Genomic DNA, 17,865 nt, shown 5'->3' with positions numbered 1-17,865 from the left:
GTCAGTTGGGACTTTTGAGTTAAAAAGTGTGGTATATCGAGTCGTCCAGCAACCTGTAGACCTGGACATCTGTCAGAATTCTAACAGTTCGAGCAAGCCAACTGCCGAGATGACCGCAAGACAGCAAGCTTCTGCACACAGACCCGCTGCCACAACTAGCCTTACAGCAAGGCCTACTGGTGAGGTGGAGCAACTATCATTAGGCAAATACTGTAAAGAATTAGGGATAACTCATGAAATTAATTATACAGTGTGTTCAAATAAATTACATATTAATTTATTGACATATGGAGCTGCATTTGAAATTTTGAAGTTTTCGCACGCTCAAATACCGAGGACTAGGCTCATTAGGAAAGTTATTTTTGACATATTAAATTTTAATTTTGACCTAGGTGAAATTAATGATAATAAAAATTGGTCCTTCAAAAGAAAATATCACAAAAAATCATGCGGCTGTACATCAAGCAACAGAGTTTTAAAAGTACTGAAAGTGAATCGTTTTGTCACCAGAAATGTCATCTGCCTTTGAGTTCACAAGTAGGCCTAGTTACTTCATTGCCTGACACGCAAACCAGTTTGCCCCAATACAGCGGCTCAGCCCATGAAATCAGTCTTGTACGTAAAACCAAAAAGTAATCATCAGGTTAGGAAATGAACTGGAAAATTATAAATGCGCACGAGAGGGCTGCACGGTAATGGACGATAAAATAGAAAGGTTAATATCAGAGCGTAAAGAAAAATGTAAAATGCTATTTAAGGCTCAGACTGAAATGAAATCTCTAAAAATTAAATTGGACAAAGCAACCGAGAAAATAAACACATTCACTGTAAGAAATGTAAAGGGCGCATCCCTCAATGCAAGGACTGAAAAATTAATGCCCTGGAAAAACTTGTGGAATGGGACACGCTGTTGATGTGCCACATGGATAGGGAAAAAAGGGAATTAAGTTCTGACAAAGAGCATTTAGAGAAAGACATTGATGTTCTCCGTCAAAAATTCCGCGAACTTGGATCTATAAACCCGACAAAAATCTAAAAACATAGCCGACACAAAAAGGAAATTTGAAAAATCCGATTTGCCTAGAAAAATTAAAGAATTAAACAAAGAGGTACAATTCTGGCAGTCGGAATGCACAGAACTGCGGGATGAAGTTGAGTCCCTCAAAAAAAGAAACGTAACTTTATTTGAAGACGGTAAGTATAATGACAAAACTCGTCAGACAATATTAGAATTAACTTCTGCATTATGGGTTAGTGTGTCCAAAGTGCCTGAGGTAGTATATTGCGTGTTGCGCACTGTTGGAGGTGGTAATGTGGATAGATTACCCAGCGAGTCACTTTGTAAATATGTTGCGTTAGAGGCAAGACGCCTTTCCTCGCAGTAAATTAAAGAAATACTGTTACAAGAAAGTGAAATCACTCTGACCACTGACGGTACTTCAGAATTAGGACACAAATGTGGAACTGCAGGTCTTTGCTTCAAAGATGGAAGTAGGCTGCATTTAGGACTTTGTGAGCAATCGTCTGGCTCTGCTCAGTGTAGGCTACATTCGACACAATTGCTGAAATGGTGCACAACGTTGTTAGCAGCACTAGTGAGACAAGTAATAGGGTAAACGTCCCTATTAAGCCTACGTACCATATAAGCCCACTTGCAACTTCTGAGTCAAATCAAAAAAAACTACATCATTTTGTGCTGTGTGATGTTTTTTCAAATGAAGCTGCTTGTTATGTAAATTACACTTTTTATTGTAAGTCAATCACATTTGTTGATATTGAGTTATCGAAGCACATAGACTTTCATTTTAACTAAAATGTTCTCACTTAAATTGGGGCAGTATACATTAAAAATGTCTGAAAAGCGGATTTGTGGCTAATAGAGTTTACCCTAGCTTGCGGAAAAAAACATATTTTATAAAATTTTAAAATCTAGTCGATGAAAGGGGCCAGCACGAGAAAAATTTAATGAAATTCTGTCTAATATAGAATGAAATCTGCGAATTATTGACGATATGAACAGTCATGATGCTGAAAAAGAAGCTTTCTGTGGTCATGATTGTTCCGTGGTATGCATATAATCATGATGCCATCAGCGGTGTAACGTTTATAGTTTGGGAATCAGTGATTTCAGAGATTAAAAGTAGCAGATTGGCAGAATAGCACCAAAAATCTGGAGAAAGCGGTGCAGTTTAGTTAATTAGAACAGTATGTATGGCTGTACAAGAAGGGATGCGAAAAAAAGTGGATAACTGGTACAATTTAGAACTTTTTTGCGTAACAGAAATGTTTGCTTTTGTACTTTGTTCCTTTAGAGGAAATCATAATGTTATGTTCCATGCAGCAGGTGTTTATTAATCTCCCTGTATTGTGGAATTATGGCGGAGGTCAGATGAAATAAATTAATGAAGGCAGTGCATTCTGACCTAGTGTCTACAGTTATTGCAGGTGCAGAGCATTTAGGCTTGTATCTCAATATCGGAACCCCTTTGGACTGCTCTTTCTAAAAAAGAGCATGTTTTCAAATGAACACCTTACCAGAGAATAGCCTCAAACTTAAAGAATGCAGGCAGACAGCCCAAATTTTAAGGGGGAGGTCAGTTGTGATATATGTACACAGAGTGCCTATCTTCAAATTACTGATAGTACAACACTGACTTTGATGACATGACCCACAAGTTATGAAATTGTTTTGCGAGTCTTTAAGTGTGTGATCATCTGAACATGGAGGTATGAGATTGCCATATGATGTATATAACACAATGGCATCAGCTCCTAACAATGTGCTGCGAGCGTGACTTCGGTATGTTCGTAATTACTTAACAAATCCAGAGCCAGCAAAAGTCTCTAGAAGGCATGATCATGTTCAACAATAGATGGGAGTGGCTTCAATTAGATCCAAAAGGTCAGAGGTCTTGCAACTGCAAAACATCTGTAAAAGAGCAGAGGGCACATTGTGGACAATGTCAATTAGAAAGACCGTTGCAAGCGCTTAGAGACAAAACAGATCGCCAACAGCAGAAGACAAATGAAGGAAATCACAAAAAAGAAAAAATTAAGTAGTTAGGAATTGAGCTTTGGACTAGTGTACCGAAATACAGGAACATAAAGTTTAGACATTTCTAAACTTCAAGCGTAATTGCACAGCTGATGTTAGAAGATTGTAATGGTCTAAAAATGAGAACGGCGTTTAATATCTCCAAAGGTGGAAAGGCCAGTTTAGATCATCTCAGTAATCTGAAAGTGTGATATCGTTATTACCCACAGGGTTAGAATATCATGTTCTGCTGCACTGTAGGTTTAGTTGCACAGAAAAGACATTTTTGAGGATGCTGCTAACAGCACTCAAAGCTCAAGATGTGGATAAAGCGAGCGTTAGGTGTCTTAGAATTCAATATTGCAAGTCCCAATAGTTACTGGCAACCGTGAAAATGCGTTCACTGAAAAAGGATGTTCAATGGTTTTAATCCACCATAATAGACCTTAGACAGATTAAAATATATATAACTTTAAATAAAATATGACGTATAGTAAATGTACTGGTTACTTTATGGTGATTACAGAAACCGCTTTAAAGTTGATTCTCGTGAGTCCAGATAACTTAGTTGGAAGAAAATTGAACATATGTCATTTTATAGCCAGAAGGTGTAGCACTGCTGGGGCCAGGAAGAGTATTAGTTTTAATAGTAAAGACTCCTTCCCATAGATTATGAAGAAGAGGTGGTTGATGAGATCGGTAGTTCTGTAGCAGAGTACCCACTTTTACTAGATTACTTTGAAAATGAAGTTAGAATTTTATCATAAAAATATGCAGAAATTGTAAATAGGCAGTTTTACATGAGGGGTAATTTTAAATAGGCCGTTCTAAATAGGGGATTCAATATAGCGGATTCAAAATAGGCAATACAAATTGAGGGAAGCTCTAGACTAAATAGGTGGTTCTAGGCAGGTGTACTGTTAAACTGTTATTAAATGGTAATGGACTGGCAACTGGTGATATGAGACAGGGAGCCCGAGAGGGTGACTCCCTGTTAAGCCAGGTGTCAGTCCTTAGGCATTCTATAGTAGGTGAATCATGGTTACTCTGTATAGATGTTAAGAGAGAAGCTAAGTAGGGTAGACACTCAGTATATAGTTGCTCCTCCAAACCACATCTGCCCACTCTCACATAGCCTTCTCACCACAAACACACACATACCATGACCCTTCTTCCACTGCACTCACTCACACACACACACACACACACACACACAAAATTGTTCAATTTTACTGTTGTGTTACTATGTCAGGTACATCATCTTAAATCCAGTTGTCCAAAAAATAATTTCTGTATTCCAGATGAGACCCAGAAAAAATAGAATAGAGACCCATAGAAATTTTAGTTTTTAATCACACTCCATCCCAGGACAGCTGGATTTAAAAAAGATTAACCTGCTGTACTATGTTCTATGGTGTTAATGTGTACAGTATTTATGGTGTGGTTGGGCCATCTGTGTTTTGGATGTGCCCCACTCCAATGCAGAATGCCCAATGATGACGACACTACTATGCAGCCAATCGTGATTGCTAGAAGCATATCAATGAGGTCAAAGACCTATAATTTCAAATGTTACCTGAGGGCAATTTTAATCACATAGTAATACTGAAATATATAATTATGATTATTATTAGTAGTAGTGGTAGTAGTAGTTGCAGCAGCAGTAGTAGTACTAATAGTAGTAATTAGTAAAAGTATTTGGCATATTAACATAGCAGTTTGGATGACTATGTATTAAAATGTAGTATCGATATCTGTACTTGCCAGTTTTACCTTCTCGTTCTCTCATTCTCGTGCTTCAACAGTCAAAGTCCTGCACCAACCCTCCCCTCCCCCACTTTCTGTGAAAATGGTCTCTCGGCAACCTTTCATGGAATTGGACAAGTATCTCTTCTTCGGATGGCCGTTGGGGGTGCTGCTGATCAGCGCAGAGTGGGAAACTGGTCAGAGTTACATTTGACATTTTCCCCTGCACGTGATCGAATAAATCCAATGAAATATATGCAAATTGGTTCCTGACAAATACTTTTAACTGCTTGGACATGACTTGCTGTCAGTGCTTTCTGACTGACCAGTCAACTGTAATTTATTTAAAAGTGGGAGGAAAATTCGCGATTTAGCTAATCTGGGTCTGTTTGTCCCCGAGATTGTAAATTGCAAAACTATGTCTTCGAGGTACTTTGCTCCTGATTTTCCTCGCACATTCTGAGCGTTTTGGCGCGAGGACTGTGCGTGGAGAGCGGGAGGCCGGGGTAATGAATTGAAATATTAAATAATAATTAATACGGAATCTAAATATATTGTTTAAATAAATTAATGAAAATTAGAACAATAATTGTATATTGTAGCTAATCCTATTAGCAGCGTTAAATTAGCTCTCAGTACCTCTGCAGAGGTAGCAATATGCTTACGCTAAATATGAAATGTTCGGTTGGCCGAAAGACTAAAATAAATAAATGAAAAGTTCCTTCGTTATGTGCATCAAATTTTCTCTGAGATGCTTATATGTAGCCTAGTAAGTATTTTGCTTTATTCCCCCCAACAGCCAGAAAGGTGTGCGTGCTCTCTGACAGTATGCTTCCGGGCATGGAGGAGTCCGTGCCCGGTGTTATCCTCTGGTTACACCCAGGCACCACCCTTCAGATAACCATGCACCAGCACATGTATCACTTCTTGCATATTAGGGAGGAGATCTTGCTGCTGGTGCTTATTGGAACGAACAACGTCGCAAGCAGGCACTCCCCTTACGACATCCTCAGGGGAATGCTGGAACTGATAGATAGGATAACTGGAGTATGTCAGCATGAAGTAAGGTTTGCTATATGCTCCATTTTACCCCGGCCGGTGGACAATGCTTCCACAAAATTTACAATAAAAGAAGCAAATCGACTGCTGGAGCATCTGTCCTTTCAAAAAGAGGCTGTCATTTATCTTAGGACCAATCGATCATTTCTGAAGCACTCGCAACCAATTAGGTCACTTTACTGCCCTGACCGGCTACATCTCAATGATGAGGGCAAACGTAGACTTTTCTATTATTTAAATCGTTATTTTGTTTCTATTTTAATAAATAGGCCAAAATATGTCTTATTTTTATTTTATTACTTTATTAAAGTTATTTTTCGAGTTGCCTCAGACTTTTTCATTCATTTTATTAATTAGCAATTGTTATTTTATCATTTCCAGCCCAGTTGTCAGTTCCATGTTGATTTTTCGTACATGCACGCAGTCCATTGTTGTTCTTAGTGTCTTTACTAGAACACGTGGACCAGTGGTACATTTTGGGCAAATGCTTGTGTATTGCTTCAACGAATGTTGTGCCATCTGTAAACCCACCATCAAAGTAAACGTCAAGTTCCTATTAATTGTATGGGTTTTAATATGCTATTAACTATTTTAATAAGCATTACAGAATGGCTGCTCTTGTCCGCCAGAAGAACTCAGAACTCAGAGTCAGGCGCGAGAAATATGAAATGAAACAAGAAGCTTCCCCACAGACTTTAACTTCTAGCAGCTCCTGCTGCATTACATTATTACATTACATTACAGGCATTTAGCAGACGCTCTTATCCAGAGCGACTTACACAACTTTTTACATAGCATTTTACATTGTATCCATTTATACAGCTGGATATATACTGAAGCAATTTCAGTTAAGTACCTTACTCAAGGGTACAACGGCAATGTCCTACCTGGGAATCGAACCTGCGACCTTTCGGTTACAAGCCCAGTTCCTTACCCACTGTGCCACACTCCGTCCTGCGGGACGACTGTCCAGGCAGCCCTATGGTCCACCCCAAGAGGATGATGCTTTCTTAAGAGAAACGGAAAGAATCGAAGGCTTCAAAAGACGAGTCTTGAATAATGAGTCTGAAGTGATTTACAGCGAAGTGATCTCTGCAGTATGTCAGCGTCACTGTAGAGGTACAAGTCATGATGAATCAGAGCATCCTGTTATTGTTGAATCTCTGGGCCTGGATGCCTCAGCTATACCTGACTGTTTCGCCCATCCTGGGCAAGACACCATACCTGGCATGTAAAGAAAGACTGGTACAGATTTCAAAGGGAAGATCCAAGCCGTCTGCGAGCTGCGAGCCGTCTGCAGTCAGGCTACTTCTTAAAGAGCGGAAGAAGCTCAAATTTAAAGATGGAGTGCTGTATAGGAAATATCTTGACCATGGCAGTGAAGTCTATCAGCTTGTCCTTCCCCAGCAATTCAGAGACTTTGCCTTAAGGGGCATACTCAAAGAAGTTTGCCATTCAGGGGCTGAACGTGCCCTCAGCCTTGTTCATGTCTGATTTTATTGGCCTAAAATGGTGAAGGCCATTGAAGAAATATGCCAAATATGTGAAAGGTGCTTCAGGAGGAAAGCCAGGCGGCAGAAAGCAGCACCTATGAAGATATATAGTGACCACCTATCCACTAAAACTGGTGTGCATGGACTATCTGTCACTAGAGCCTGACAGCCGTGATACAAGAAACATCCTGGTCACAGGGCTTAAAGTTCTCCGGCACTGTGCCGGAATTCCGGCGCGGGGTCGTTTTAGATTCGAAAATAGATAATGTCTATGGAAAATATTCTTGCATATTTTTTTCAACTGTCGTGTAGCAATAATATAGCTGTATATGTATGTATACAACCATAAGGAACCCTTTGGTTTCGTATTAATAAAGTGGACCTACTTCCTTCATTTACACTGTGGCTCAACGAAGTGTCACCTCAATAATGCACGTGACCGCGCTACTTTTAAAAAGCACTGTAATGAATAGGCCATTCATTTTGTTTTCATATATCATCGCAATCTTTTGAACTAAGTTGGTAATTGACAACAGTAACCCTATGCCACATACGCTGCTTAGAGACCAACGGAGGAACGAGCCTTGAAAAGTTTGAAAGATAGGCGTATAGGATATTCTTCATGGCTTTAAAAGTTGTTCTTGGACGTGGATACAATTACCAGACTACGGTTTCCGATTGAGGAAAGGGTGAGTAGATAATGCATTTTTCCGCCATTTGGACCTTTCAAGTTAAGGTGAGGATTCACATTTAGAAACGATTAGATTTGGTTTTCTTGTCTTTCTGAAACGGGTCGCAATATGCGCCACAGCAGTCATCCATCTGGCTTGTAGCCTACAGCTCGCTAGGCTTAGGCTGTGTTTTTAGCATCTTATACCACCAAAGTATCTCTAATATCTTCCATTTGTGTTTTGTTTGTGCATGTATGTTTTGTTCGTTTTGAGCGTACAACAGTAGCCTAGGTATCCAATCACGTTCAGTCGTCATCAACACTTCAAGTCATGCGCACAAGATGTAATGTCTTTTGGTGAAGAATGGAAACAAAATTTATTAAACCTGGTGAAAACACAGCCATTACCGTAGTTGACAGATATGTCAAAAATAAATGGAGATGGGCTTGGATAGAGGCAACTTGTGGACAGTGCAAATAGACAGTGCACTTTACCTTTTTGTTTGTTTTGCACAATTTGTTATTGTACAATTTGTTATTGTTTGCTATTTGTATCAGTTGTGGTAATAAACATGTTCATTTTCAATTAATTAATTTCTTCATTTTGTGAACCCCCCTTCCCTCCATTATTTCTCCTAACCCCCGAACACATTTCAGGCACAGAAATTTTCATTGCTTTAAGCCCTGTGGTCATGACCGACCATTTTATGAAATTTGCAGTAGCGATACCAACCAGAGATCAAAAGGCCAGGCTACTGCTAAGGTGCTTTGGGAAAACCTTATAGCTCCCTATGGTTTCCCTAGCTGCCTTCACAGCGACCAAGAAAGGGATTTCGAATCCCACACCATAAAGGAATTGTGTTCTATCATAGGAGCGGAAAAGGTGCGCACCACACCCTATCACCCTCAAGGGAACCCTGTAGTGCAATTCAATTGCACCCTCTTGAGTATGCTTGGAACCCTGGAGGAGAAAGACAAACATCACTGGAGAGACTACGTGAAGCCACTTGTTCATTCGTATAATTGTACAAGGAACGACACTACTGGCTACTCACCCTATGAATTGATGTTTGGAAGACAGCCTGCATTGCCAGTCGACTTCGTCCTGGGAACCAGCCCTGCTGCAGGATCTCACAGTACTCATTCCGAGTATGTTCACAAACTGCGCCAGCATCTTCAGGAAAGCTATACACTAGCTGCTGACAGAGCTCGCAAGAGAGGAGAACAAAACAAAACCAGATTTGATGCAATAATCAGGGCAGCTGAACTAGTCACAGGAGACAGAGTGTTGGTGAGAAACGTTAACATTCGGGGAAAGCATAAATTGGTAGACAGATGGGAGCGAACAATTCATGTTGTGGTGAAAAGTATCAACGGGGGACCCGTCTACATAGTCAAGCCTGAGAGAGGCAACGGTCCACACTGCACTCTACATAGAGATCTTCTTCTTCCCTGTGGTTTTCTGCCCATTGACGCGGCTCCACAAGAGGAAACCGAGACAAAAGAGTCTAGGAGGAAAAATCTGAGAAGCAGGAAATCTTCAGACCAGGAGATGGATCAGAGTGATCAGGAAGATGACATGGGTGATGAGGAGGAAGGTTACTGTTCAGAGATGGTCATTGAGGTAACAACGAGACCCCCCATCGTGAAACTTGCAGGAGATGAACCAATTAGACAGCCTCTAGCTGCTCTCGACCCTCAGGCTGTGGAATTCACTCGTCGAGTCCCCAGAATCCTGCCTGAGGAGGTGCAATCTAATCTTCCAGTTAACGCGCCTGAGTCAGTCATTGAGATAGAGAAAAGCGCAGACGACTATCCTGCGACATCCCCTAATCATGTCATCATAGACATTCCTGAACCTGACCTGCCGACCCCCCCTTCACAATCCGAGGAGCAGACACAAGAGTCAACAGAGCAGGCACAGGACAAAAATATCTCACCTAAATCAGTGCAGAGTCATGATGTTCAGTCAACGAATGCAGATTTGTCTGAAAAGGAACCTGATGAACCCCGACGTTCTACCAGAGAGAGACGTCCAGCCCAGAAGTTTACCTATGATGAGCTAGGAAAGCCACTGATTCTTGCTCTTAGTTCATTAATTGAGAGTTTACAGGCTATTCTTCCCCAGTTTCAGATCAGTCCTGTTAGTATTCACTCTAGGTACTTACACGCATGCAGGGACTCATGCGGTCTAGAGGGGGAGAGTGTTACAAGGTAGTCTGAGCAGTCATCATGAAAACAAAGTCACCAAACAGGTATGACAATATTATAACAACTATGTCTTTTGGTCCACTGGTGCTTCCTAGTGGTGTAATTGAGAGAGGGAAGTGAGAATGAATTTGACGCGTTTTCCCAGAATGCACTTAGCGAGTCCTTCCTTTTTCCTTATTCTGGAGAGAGACAGACACGAGCACAATAGTAGCGCCAGCGGGTAGCTCTTGTGCAGAAAGTTGGGACAGTCTAACCCTTTGATTAAAGTAGAAAACTAGCAATGATAAATAAGGAGAGATTCTTGAAAGCTTAAAGAAGTTATGCAACAGCCACGGAGCTGCCGACCCTGTCCAAACGGCGTTTATATCGAACATTCCGGTGAGTTAGCCACTAGCTAACAGTGAATTAGTACTCTGGTTGTTGCGAACTTTGAGAATTGTTACTTGATTATGTTTTTTTTTTTTTAAACAGTCAGGATGAGCTAATAACCTGATGAAGTTACCAACGGTATGTTTTAACTTGAATTTGTTGAATACTGTGCACTTAGGGGAAAAAAACGTTAGGTTAGTGGTTGGTTAATTCAGCTACAGGCAGAGACGTTTTATATATTTTCTGTTCTTTTGTTGCGACTGTTATATTCTCGGTAAGCTAGTCCATTAAGATAGATGGATAAGATTAGGTTCTACGCTAAAATGTGTAAGGGAAATGTTGTTAAAATGTGTAGTTATTGAGGTATGTGTGGTATCTAAGGATATTATGTATTGGTTCCTGAGAAGAAACACAAGTTAACTGTTGATATGGCCAACTGAGTGATTACTCTGCATGTTTTGTGCAGGCTGGTTTTTTGTTGGGGCTATACTACAGAACGAACTGTGCTGCTTGAGTCGCCGCCATCTTCAGTCCTCATCTTCAGTCCTCATCTCCGCTACTCATCAGATTCAACCCGCTTCATCTTCTCCATTCTCTTGGGAGCCAGGATGGACAGTTTTCCTTGCTAAGGGTGGCGGTAGGAACTTGAGTGCACTCAAAAGGAAAAAAAACTCATGAAACAGGGTTGAACAAACATAAAGATTGATTTAATATTTCGTTGGTTATTTCTTCGGTGAAAGATATATAGACTGTTTCATTCCAAGATCGCCTTTTTATTTTATTTTATTTCTTTTTTTTTTTTTGCTGCTGTTCTTATTGAGTTTCAGCATTTTAAAGATTGTGGTTAAAGCACATTGGGTTTGAACCTAATTGCCCTAGCTAAATTTATATTGAATAATTTGGTTAGCCATATTAGGCTTTCTGTGAAAATTGACCATATTAGTTAATAATAGGAATTTTGTATCATTTCAAGTGGTAATTGGTCCCGGTTGTGGGAGCAGTTTTGTTTCATGCCCAAGAAGTGTGCGAGTTCAATGATTCCTGTAACAAAATGAAAGTATAGTGCTGTAAATGAAAGAACATATGCAAGATTATTGTTATAACTGAAAGGTAATAAGACCGGGAAAAGAAACAAGAATACACTACAGGTAAACATAAAGGTATTCAGTTGTTGGTGTGAGTTATTAAGGGAAGGATTAGGTCAGTCTCCCTTTAGAACCTAGACTTTTAGACATTACCTGCAACCTGGGCGACAGGCACACCAGGTGGGTTACAAAATCAATATCAATGAAGTGTCAATAGAACTTTGTGGCATTCGGTCCACTGGAGAAGCGGATTGGGTGGAGAGAGCAAACGCACATAGGTTGCGTTAACTAACCATCCCAGGTGCTTAAAGGTGTGTTGCTTCCACAGATTAGGGACCGGGAGCACACACAGAGAGTGTCATGTTCTGTGGTTTGTCTGTGTTTCCCTTTTTGGGCCGCCAGGTGGCGGCACTTCAGTTTTTAATTCTGTCCTTTTACTCCGTTTAATTGTATTATTGTTTTCAATTATTCTATTATTGTTTTTGGGTTGTCTCGTTTTCCCTTCCCTCTCTGTGGGCTGATTGTTCATTGTGCCCTCCTGTGTCTCGTCAGTGTCGTGCCTATTTAAGTTCCCTTCTCCCTGACTCAGGTGCTGGATCCTTGTTTGTTTGTGTGTGCCTTTGATCGTGTTTTTGCCCCGCGTGTTTCCTCCTGCGAGTAGCTTCCGGTGTTTTTGCCCACATTCCATTTTTACGTGCTTTTGGATTTTTGGATTTTCTTTGTTTCCTTAGTTTTGAAAATGTACTTTGTTTTTTAGGAGTTGCCCTGCGAGGCCTTTTGTTTTGTTTGTTCTGTTTCTTGTTAAGTAAAGTCTTTGTTTCTTACCGTTTGGAGCTTTGAGTTTTTTCCCCTCACTCTGCTTTTGGGTCCTAACCCCCCACTACTTCCTGACAGAGAGAGCAAGTTTTTTTCAGATTTTCATTTTGTTTACTTTCAGTTTTGCTGGTCAGAGCACAACAAGAAAGTAAACCTGCCTCTAAAAACTAGGAGGAGCTGGTCCAGTGAAAAGTGGGCCAGCTATGAGCTGAAAGACCGCCAGTTTTGTTTCTTTAGTCTTTAGTTTGTTATTTTTTTGTTTATTGCTTTTGCCTGGAACCCGGAAGGGTGAAGGTGTCTGTTTATTTCATTTTGTGTTTGTTTGGGTGTGCTCTCTCTCTCTCCATGTGGCAACCAACAGTGTTTCCTGAAACTGCTGCATCTCCCTCCTAGGAGTGTCATGCTGACATGTGACAAACCTTTTCTGTACTTATTTAGTGTTTTCTGTAAAGTACCGCAATAAATAAGGTTAATAAAGTTATACTTGTGTATGTTTGTATGCTTCCCTTTACGGGTGGCACATCAGTAATGCAGGAGAACAGCAAAGATTAAATTGCTGTTAGGAAAATAGGAGAGTGAGTGAGGGAAAACACCATAGTTCCTGCAGTAACGATGTATGAATACAGTAGGACCTGTTCAGCTGTTTGTTTTCATTTTCTTTGTCAGATCCAGGTGTGCTTAAGGATGTGGAGGATGGAAGAAAAGCCTGGCAAATACTCCTCTCAGTATGTGGGGAAAAACCATGGTCTACCTCAACGGAACCTTCGAGGAGTGTCGATTCCGGGAGTGCAACCTGGGAAACTTTTTCACATTTCCGGGTATGTAAACCGGATGTAGGGGTCTCTCATTTCCGGTTAGCTTAACCACCACCGAAAACAATGGCAGCGACGAAGAGCAAGCAGTTTTGTAGCGTTCCTCTGTGTAACAATTCGAAGAGAAAACAACCTTATTTATCGTTCCACAGCTTTCCAACCGATGTACATGGGTACATGCAATTAGGAGAGTCGAGGGAGAAGATTTCGCAGTTAGGAGGTACAGCACTTACGTGTGTGGACTGCACTTTGAGGAGAGTGACATGCACGTTCATGTTGAGTCCGGCCGCAAGTACCTTACTGCGCAGGCAGTGCCTTCCCGATTTTCGTGGAACAATTGGGGCAAAACTAAAAAACAAGAGACAGCCACATCGAAGAGAAGAGGTGATGTTGGCTTTGGAGAGGAGATGGGAGGTGTAGCAGAGCTCAGTGATGCCGCAATTGTAACTACGGGTCACGACTACGACTGCCATCCTCCCCCGGGTAAGTGTCACGCTAATAACATTAGCAAGCTAGCTAGCTTTGATGGGTTGATGATTGTTTTTATACGGTATGTGGTTAGTGTGTATAAATAACCGTAGTTGTGTTGAAAATTAGTAAAAGCTTGCTAGGTAGCATGACTGTGTTTTAATGTTGCAAATTAACTTCAACTAACTCATTACGGTAGCTAGCTAGTTAGCTACTGCTTTGATAATGAGATTACACTCGATATTAAACTTCTTCTCACATACAGTCAGGTCCAGAAGTCTGAGTCCACTACCAACTCCTTTGGTTTTTATCATTCATTAAGAACTAATGCAGTTTCAGTCATGTGGTATTTGTTACTCAAGAATGTCTTAAAATCAGTTAGCTAGCTATATTTTGTGTTATGATTAGCAAATTACGTTTAACGTAGCTACGTTAGCCAGCTAGCTTGTTAGTAAGCACATATTTGGACATTCAGTGTTGAAACTGCAGATGCACGTTTAGTTTAGTTGTTAATTGTAATTACAAAATGTATTGACGGGCATCGCGACAAGCCTACTTAAGATATATCAGCTGATTTAAAAGTGTGTGGGTAGTTTTTATCAACAATGAAAACAAACAGCTCGGACCCCACTGTACAGCGGTAAACTGCAAGCACGGTTAAGATAATGTTGATTGCTACTGTTTGCCTCGGTAAACATAATGTGTCTGAAATTGATGTCAGGGATATTTCAGATACACTATGAAATTAAACTTAATCAGAAAATGCCATCAAATGTACAGGAAACGTGACTGTCATTTGCTTAAGAATCCCCTGCCCCAAACTTTATTTTTGCTAAATTGGCAGGTGATTGAGTTTTTATTAGTTGCTTATTTTTCATTAGGTGCACTTGATGAGGCATTGGAGAGGATCAGGGAGTTGGAGAAGATGGTCTCACGCCTCACCCTCTCTGGGCCCCTCCTGGAGAGATGGTGTATTTCTGATGAAGACTTCAGGTACTTCACCAGGTTCCCATCAAAGCGCACATTTAATGTGTTTTGGGATTCCATTCAGCCATCTGCATCACAGATTGTATATTGGTCCAAAGCGAGGAGAGTTGGCATTGACAACATGGAGAGGGAAGGAATTCATCCTAGCCCCACACGTAAGCTACACCTTATTGATGAATTTTTAATGTACTGCTTACGTGTAGCAACTGGCCTTTTGGAGAGGGTTTTGGCAGAGGTATTTGGGGTGAGCACATCAACAGTGAGCCGTGTTATCATCACATGGTCCAATTACCTGTACCTCATTTTGGGATCTGTTCCACTCTGGATGACACAAGAGCAAGTGAGGAAGACCATGCCACTAAAATTCCAGCAGTACAGCCCAAAACTCAGAGTCATCATCGATTGCACTTGAGTTTCGATGTGAGAGCCCAGAGGCCATTACTCTGCACTCTGAAACGTTCTCGATGTACAAGAGCCATACCACCTTCAAAGCTCTAATCGGTGTTGCACCCTGTGGCGCTATTACCTTTGTGTCCAAATTGTTCACTGGGTCAATATCTGACCAGGAGTTGACAAAGGACTCTGGCATTTTGGCTTTATTGGAGCCAGGGGATGAGGTTATGGCAGATAAAGGCTTCTTCATTGAAAAGTCCTTGCAGGAAGTTGGGGCCAAACTAATAATACCACCATTTAGGCACAAGAGTCAGTTCAGCAGAGAGGAAACGGAGAGGACCCAGGCCATTGCCAGACTCCGGATTCTGGTTGAACGGGCAATTCGGAGGGTAAAAGAGTACCACATCTGGGATTCACCAATTCCTCTAACCCTGGCAGGCACTGTAAACCAAATATGGTCCAACTGCTGCGTCATGGTGAATTACCAGGGTCCTCTCGACCTTGATGGTGAAGTGCAATATTGGGCAGAGTGAGTAGAAAGTTACAACAGGCTCACCACCTCTCCAGCCAATAACACCTGGCTCATCACCTCTCCAGCCAATAACACCTGGCTCACCTCTCCTCTCCAGCCAATAACACCTGGCTCACCTCTCCTCTCCAGGATTATGTTGGTCCAGTAGATACCTGACAGGTGATTCTGTTAGCAAATCACGTGTCATACAGTCACGTGTCATCCCAATTGCATCAACTTGGTCTACATTAATGGAGTTATTACCACTAAGAAAGCACAGATGGTGCAGAGCTCCTAAAGGGACTTTTTCTGCATTCACTTTTCTGCCAAAGTCAAAATCTGCTCTGGATTCACCTCATCTTGGCTCTCTGTATTGACCACTGACATGTTTTTTCAAGATTTCGTCTGTTATTGGGAACTTCTTTAAGATTTTTTGAAAGCTCCTGACATAGAATGCTCTGGCATCTTTGAAGAACTGCTTTGTCTTGTAAGGGGGGATCTCTTGTGCTTCCTCACTTAGCAACTGCCTCCTTGCCAGATACCCAATAAAAAGCTCTTCATCTGGGAGGTGAATTTCAGGGTTCAGGGTTTCAGGAATCTATCTCCTGAATGTTCTGTTCTCTCAAAACCTTTGGCTTAATACATCTGCTTGCTATGTCATGCAGGAGCTCTTCTACACTCTGATCCAACTTGAAGAGGATAGGTGCCTTGTTTTGAAAAATCAAATAGAATTCGTCAAAACATTGTGTGACATTATGGAGAAAGGATGTGTATATTTTCATTTGGAGGTCTTTCAACCTCTTCTGAATATGAGATGACTTGTGATTCTCACTTTTTGACTTGAAATATGAAATAAAGGCTGGCCATTGGTGAAGCAGATGGTCCAAACATTTTCCTAAAGAAAGCCAGCGTGTAGGACAGTGCTTTTGTATTCTCTACTGGGCAACATTGCAGAACCCTTGAAACTGTTTTAGGTCTTCTCTTCGTTTGGAACTTTTCTCAAAGTAGTAGTAGATGTTAATGAGCAGTTCTTCAGGTGACATTGAGAGCTCCTTAACAGCAGTTTTGGCACAAATGTTGACCAGGTGACTTGGACAGCCAACGCTGTAAATATGAGGGGCCTCTGCTTTCACTATTGATAAGACAGAGTTGTTTTTGCCAATCATAACATTGCAGTTGTCACTGCTAAATCCTACACAATTAGACCATTCAAGGCCTTTTTCATGCATGGATGATGCAATGCAGTTGAATATGTTTTCAGCTTTCGGCATCATTGCACACTGGCATGTCTACAAATCCAACTGTTACCTTATCCTGTGTTTCATAATAGTACCTGGCTAAAATGGCACATTCCTTCTCACAAATGATATAGTTGATTTCATCAACCAAAATACTATATGGCCTTTTTTCTGTTGGGATGAACTTGTACAGATCCTCTGAACATTCAGGTTCCAGTGCCATGTTCACTATAGCTGCTGTCTTGGTTGATGAGCAGGCATAGTTTTTTGCTATTTCGGAATCAGGAAACATTTTCCTGAATAGCTTGCCTGTGTGCTTACACACCTGGAATGGCAGGTTATGCTCAACGATGAAAGATGTAAAGTACACCTCAGCTCTAGTGACCTCTGTCAGACTTTGGTTTTCTGCTGAAAAGAATTGTGAAATACTTGAGCAGCCTCCCCTGCGCTTAGCCTCCCTAATATGTTGAGGTCCCTAAAAGAAATAAAAGCATAAGGTGTATCCTTATTATATTGTCTTATGCAATACCCCCCCCAAATGCCGCCTCTGACCTAAGTGGCCTCACCGGGCTATACGGGACCAGCAACTCTCGGACATATGCCGGCGCCAGTTTGTGCAATGCTTTATATGTGATTAATATCATTTCTAAACCGATTCTGAATTTCACAGGCAACCAGTGTACAGAGGCCAGCACTGGGGTGATATGAGAACCTGAATCAGATGAACATTTTATCCTCGTTAAAACCTAGCTGCAGAATTCTGTACGGTCTGAAGGCGAGCCAAGGTCTTTTGATTTAAACATGAAAATAAAGCATTGCGGTAATCTAGGCAGGATGAAATAAAAGCGTGTATAATTCTCTCAGTATCCTCAAACAATAAAACTGATCTTACTTTGAAATATTTCTAAGATGGCAGAAATATCACTGAACCAATAAAACATTAATATATATTTAGGTGAGTGTATAAAGTAGA

The 17,865-nt window shown here is 41.0% G+C and overlaps 2 protein-coding genes across 2 annotated transcripts in view; both read left to right on the top strand.

The window, feature by feature from the left end:
* LOC135253845 (snake venom 5'-nucleotidase-like) overlaps nt 1-15,730 on the top strand; it is a 63,851-nt gene extending 48,121 nt beyond the window's left edge. Inside the window, exons 6-7 of the mRNA XM_064333657.1 lie at nt 13,448-13,778; nt 14,645-15,730. Of these exons, the coding sequence (XP_064189727.1) occupies nt 13,448-13,778; nt 14,645-15,162 (849 nt within the window). The 3' untranslated portion in view covers nt 15,163-15,730. The remainder of the gene's footprint in view (nt 1-13,447; nt 13,779-14,644) is intronic.
* Nucleotides 8,892-13,295, top strand: LOC135253859 (uncharacterized). Its single transcript, XM_064333678.1, has 2 exons — nt 8,892-11,219; nt 13,150-13,295. Exon 1 carries the CDS (start codon nt 8,952-8,954, stop codon nt 10,218-10,220), a length of 1,269 nt encoding a protein of 422 aa, XP_064189748.1. The 5' UTR covers nt 8,892-8,951; the 3' UTR covers nt 10,221-11,219; nt 13,150-13,295.
* Nucleotides 15,731-17,865: the final 2,135 nt, after the last annotated feature.

Source organism: Anguilla rostrata, chromosome 1, assembly GCF_018555375.3.
Source record: "Anguilla rostrata isolate EN2019 chromosome 1, ASM1855537v3, whole genome shotgun sequence".
Taxonomy (NCBI): Eukaryota; Metazoa; Chordata; class Actinopteri; order Anguilliformes; family Anguillidae; genus Anguilla; species Anguilla rostrata.
This window is presented reverse-complemented; position numbering and strand designations above follow the sequence as displayed.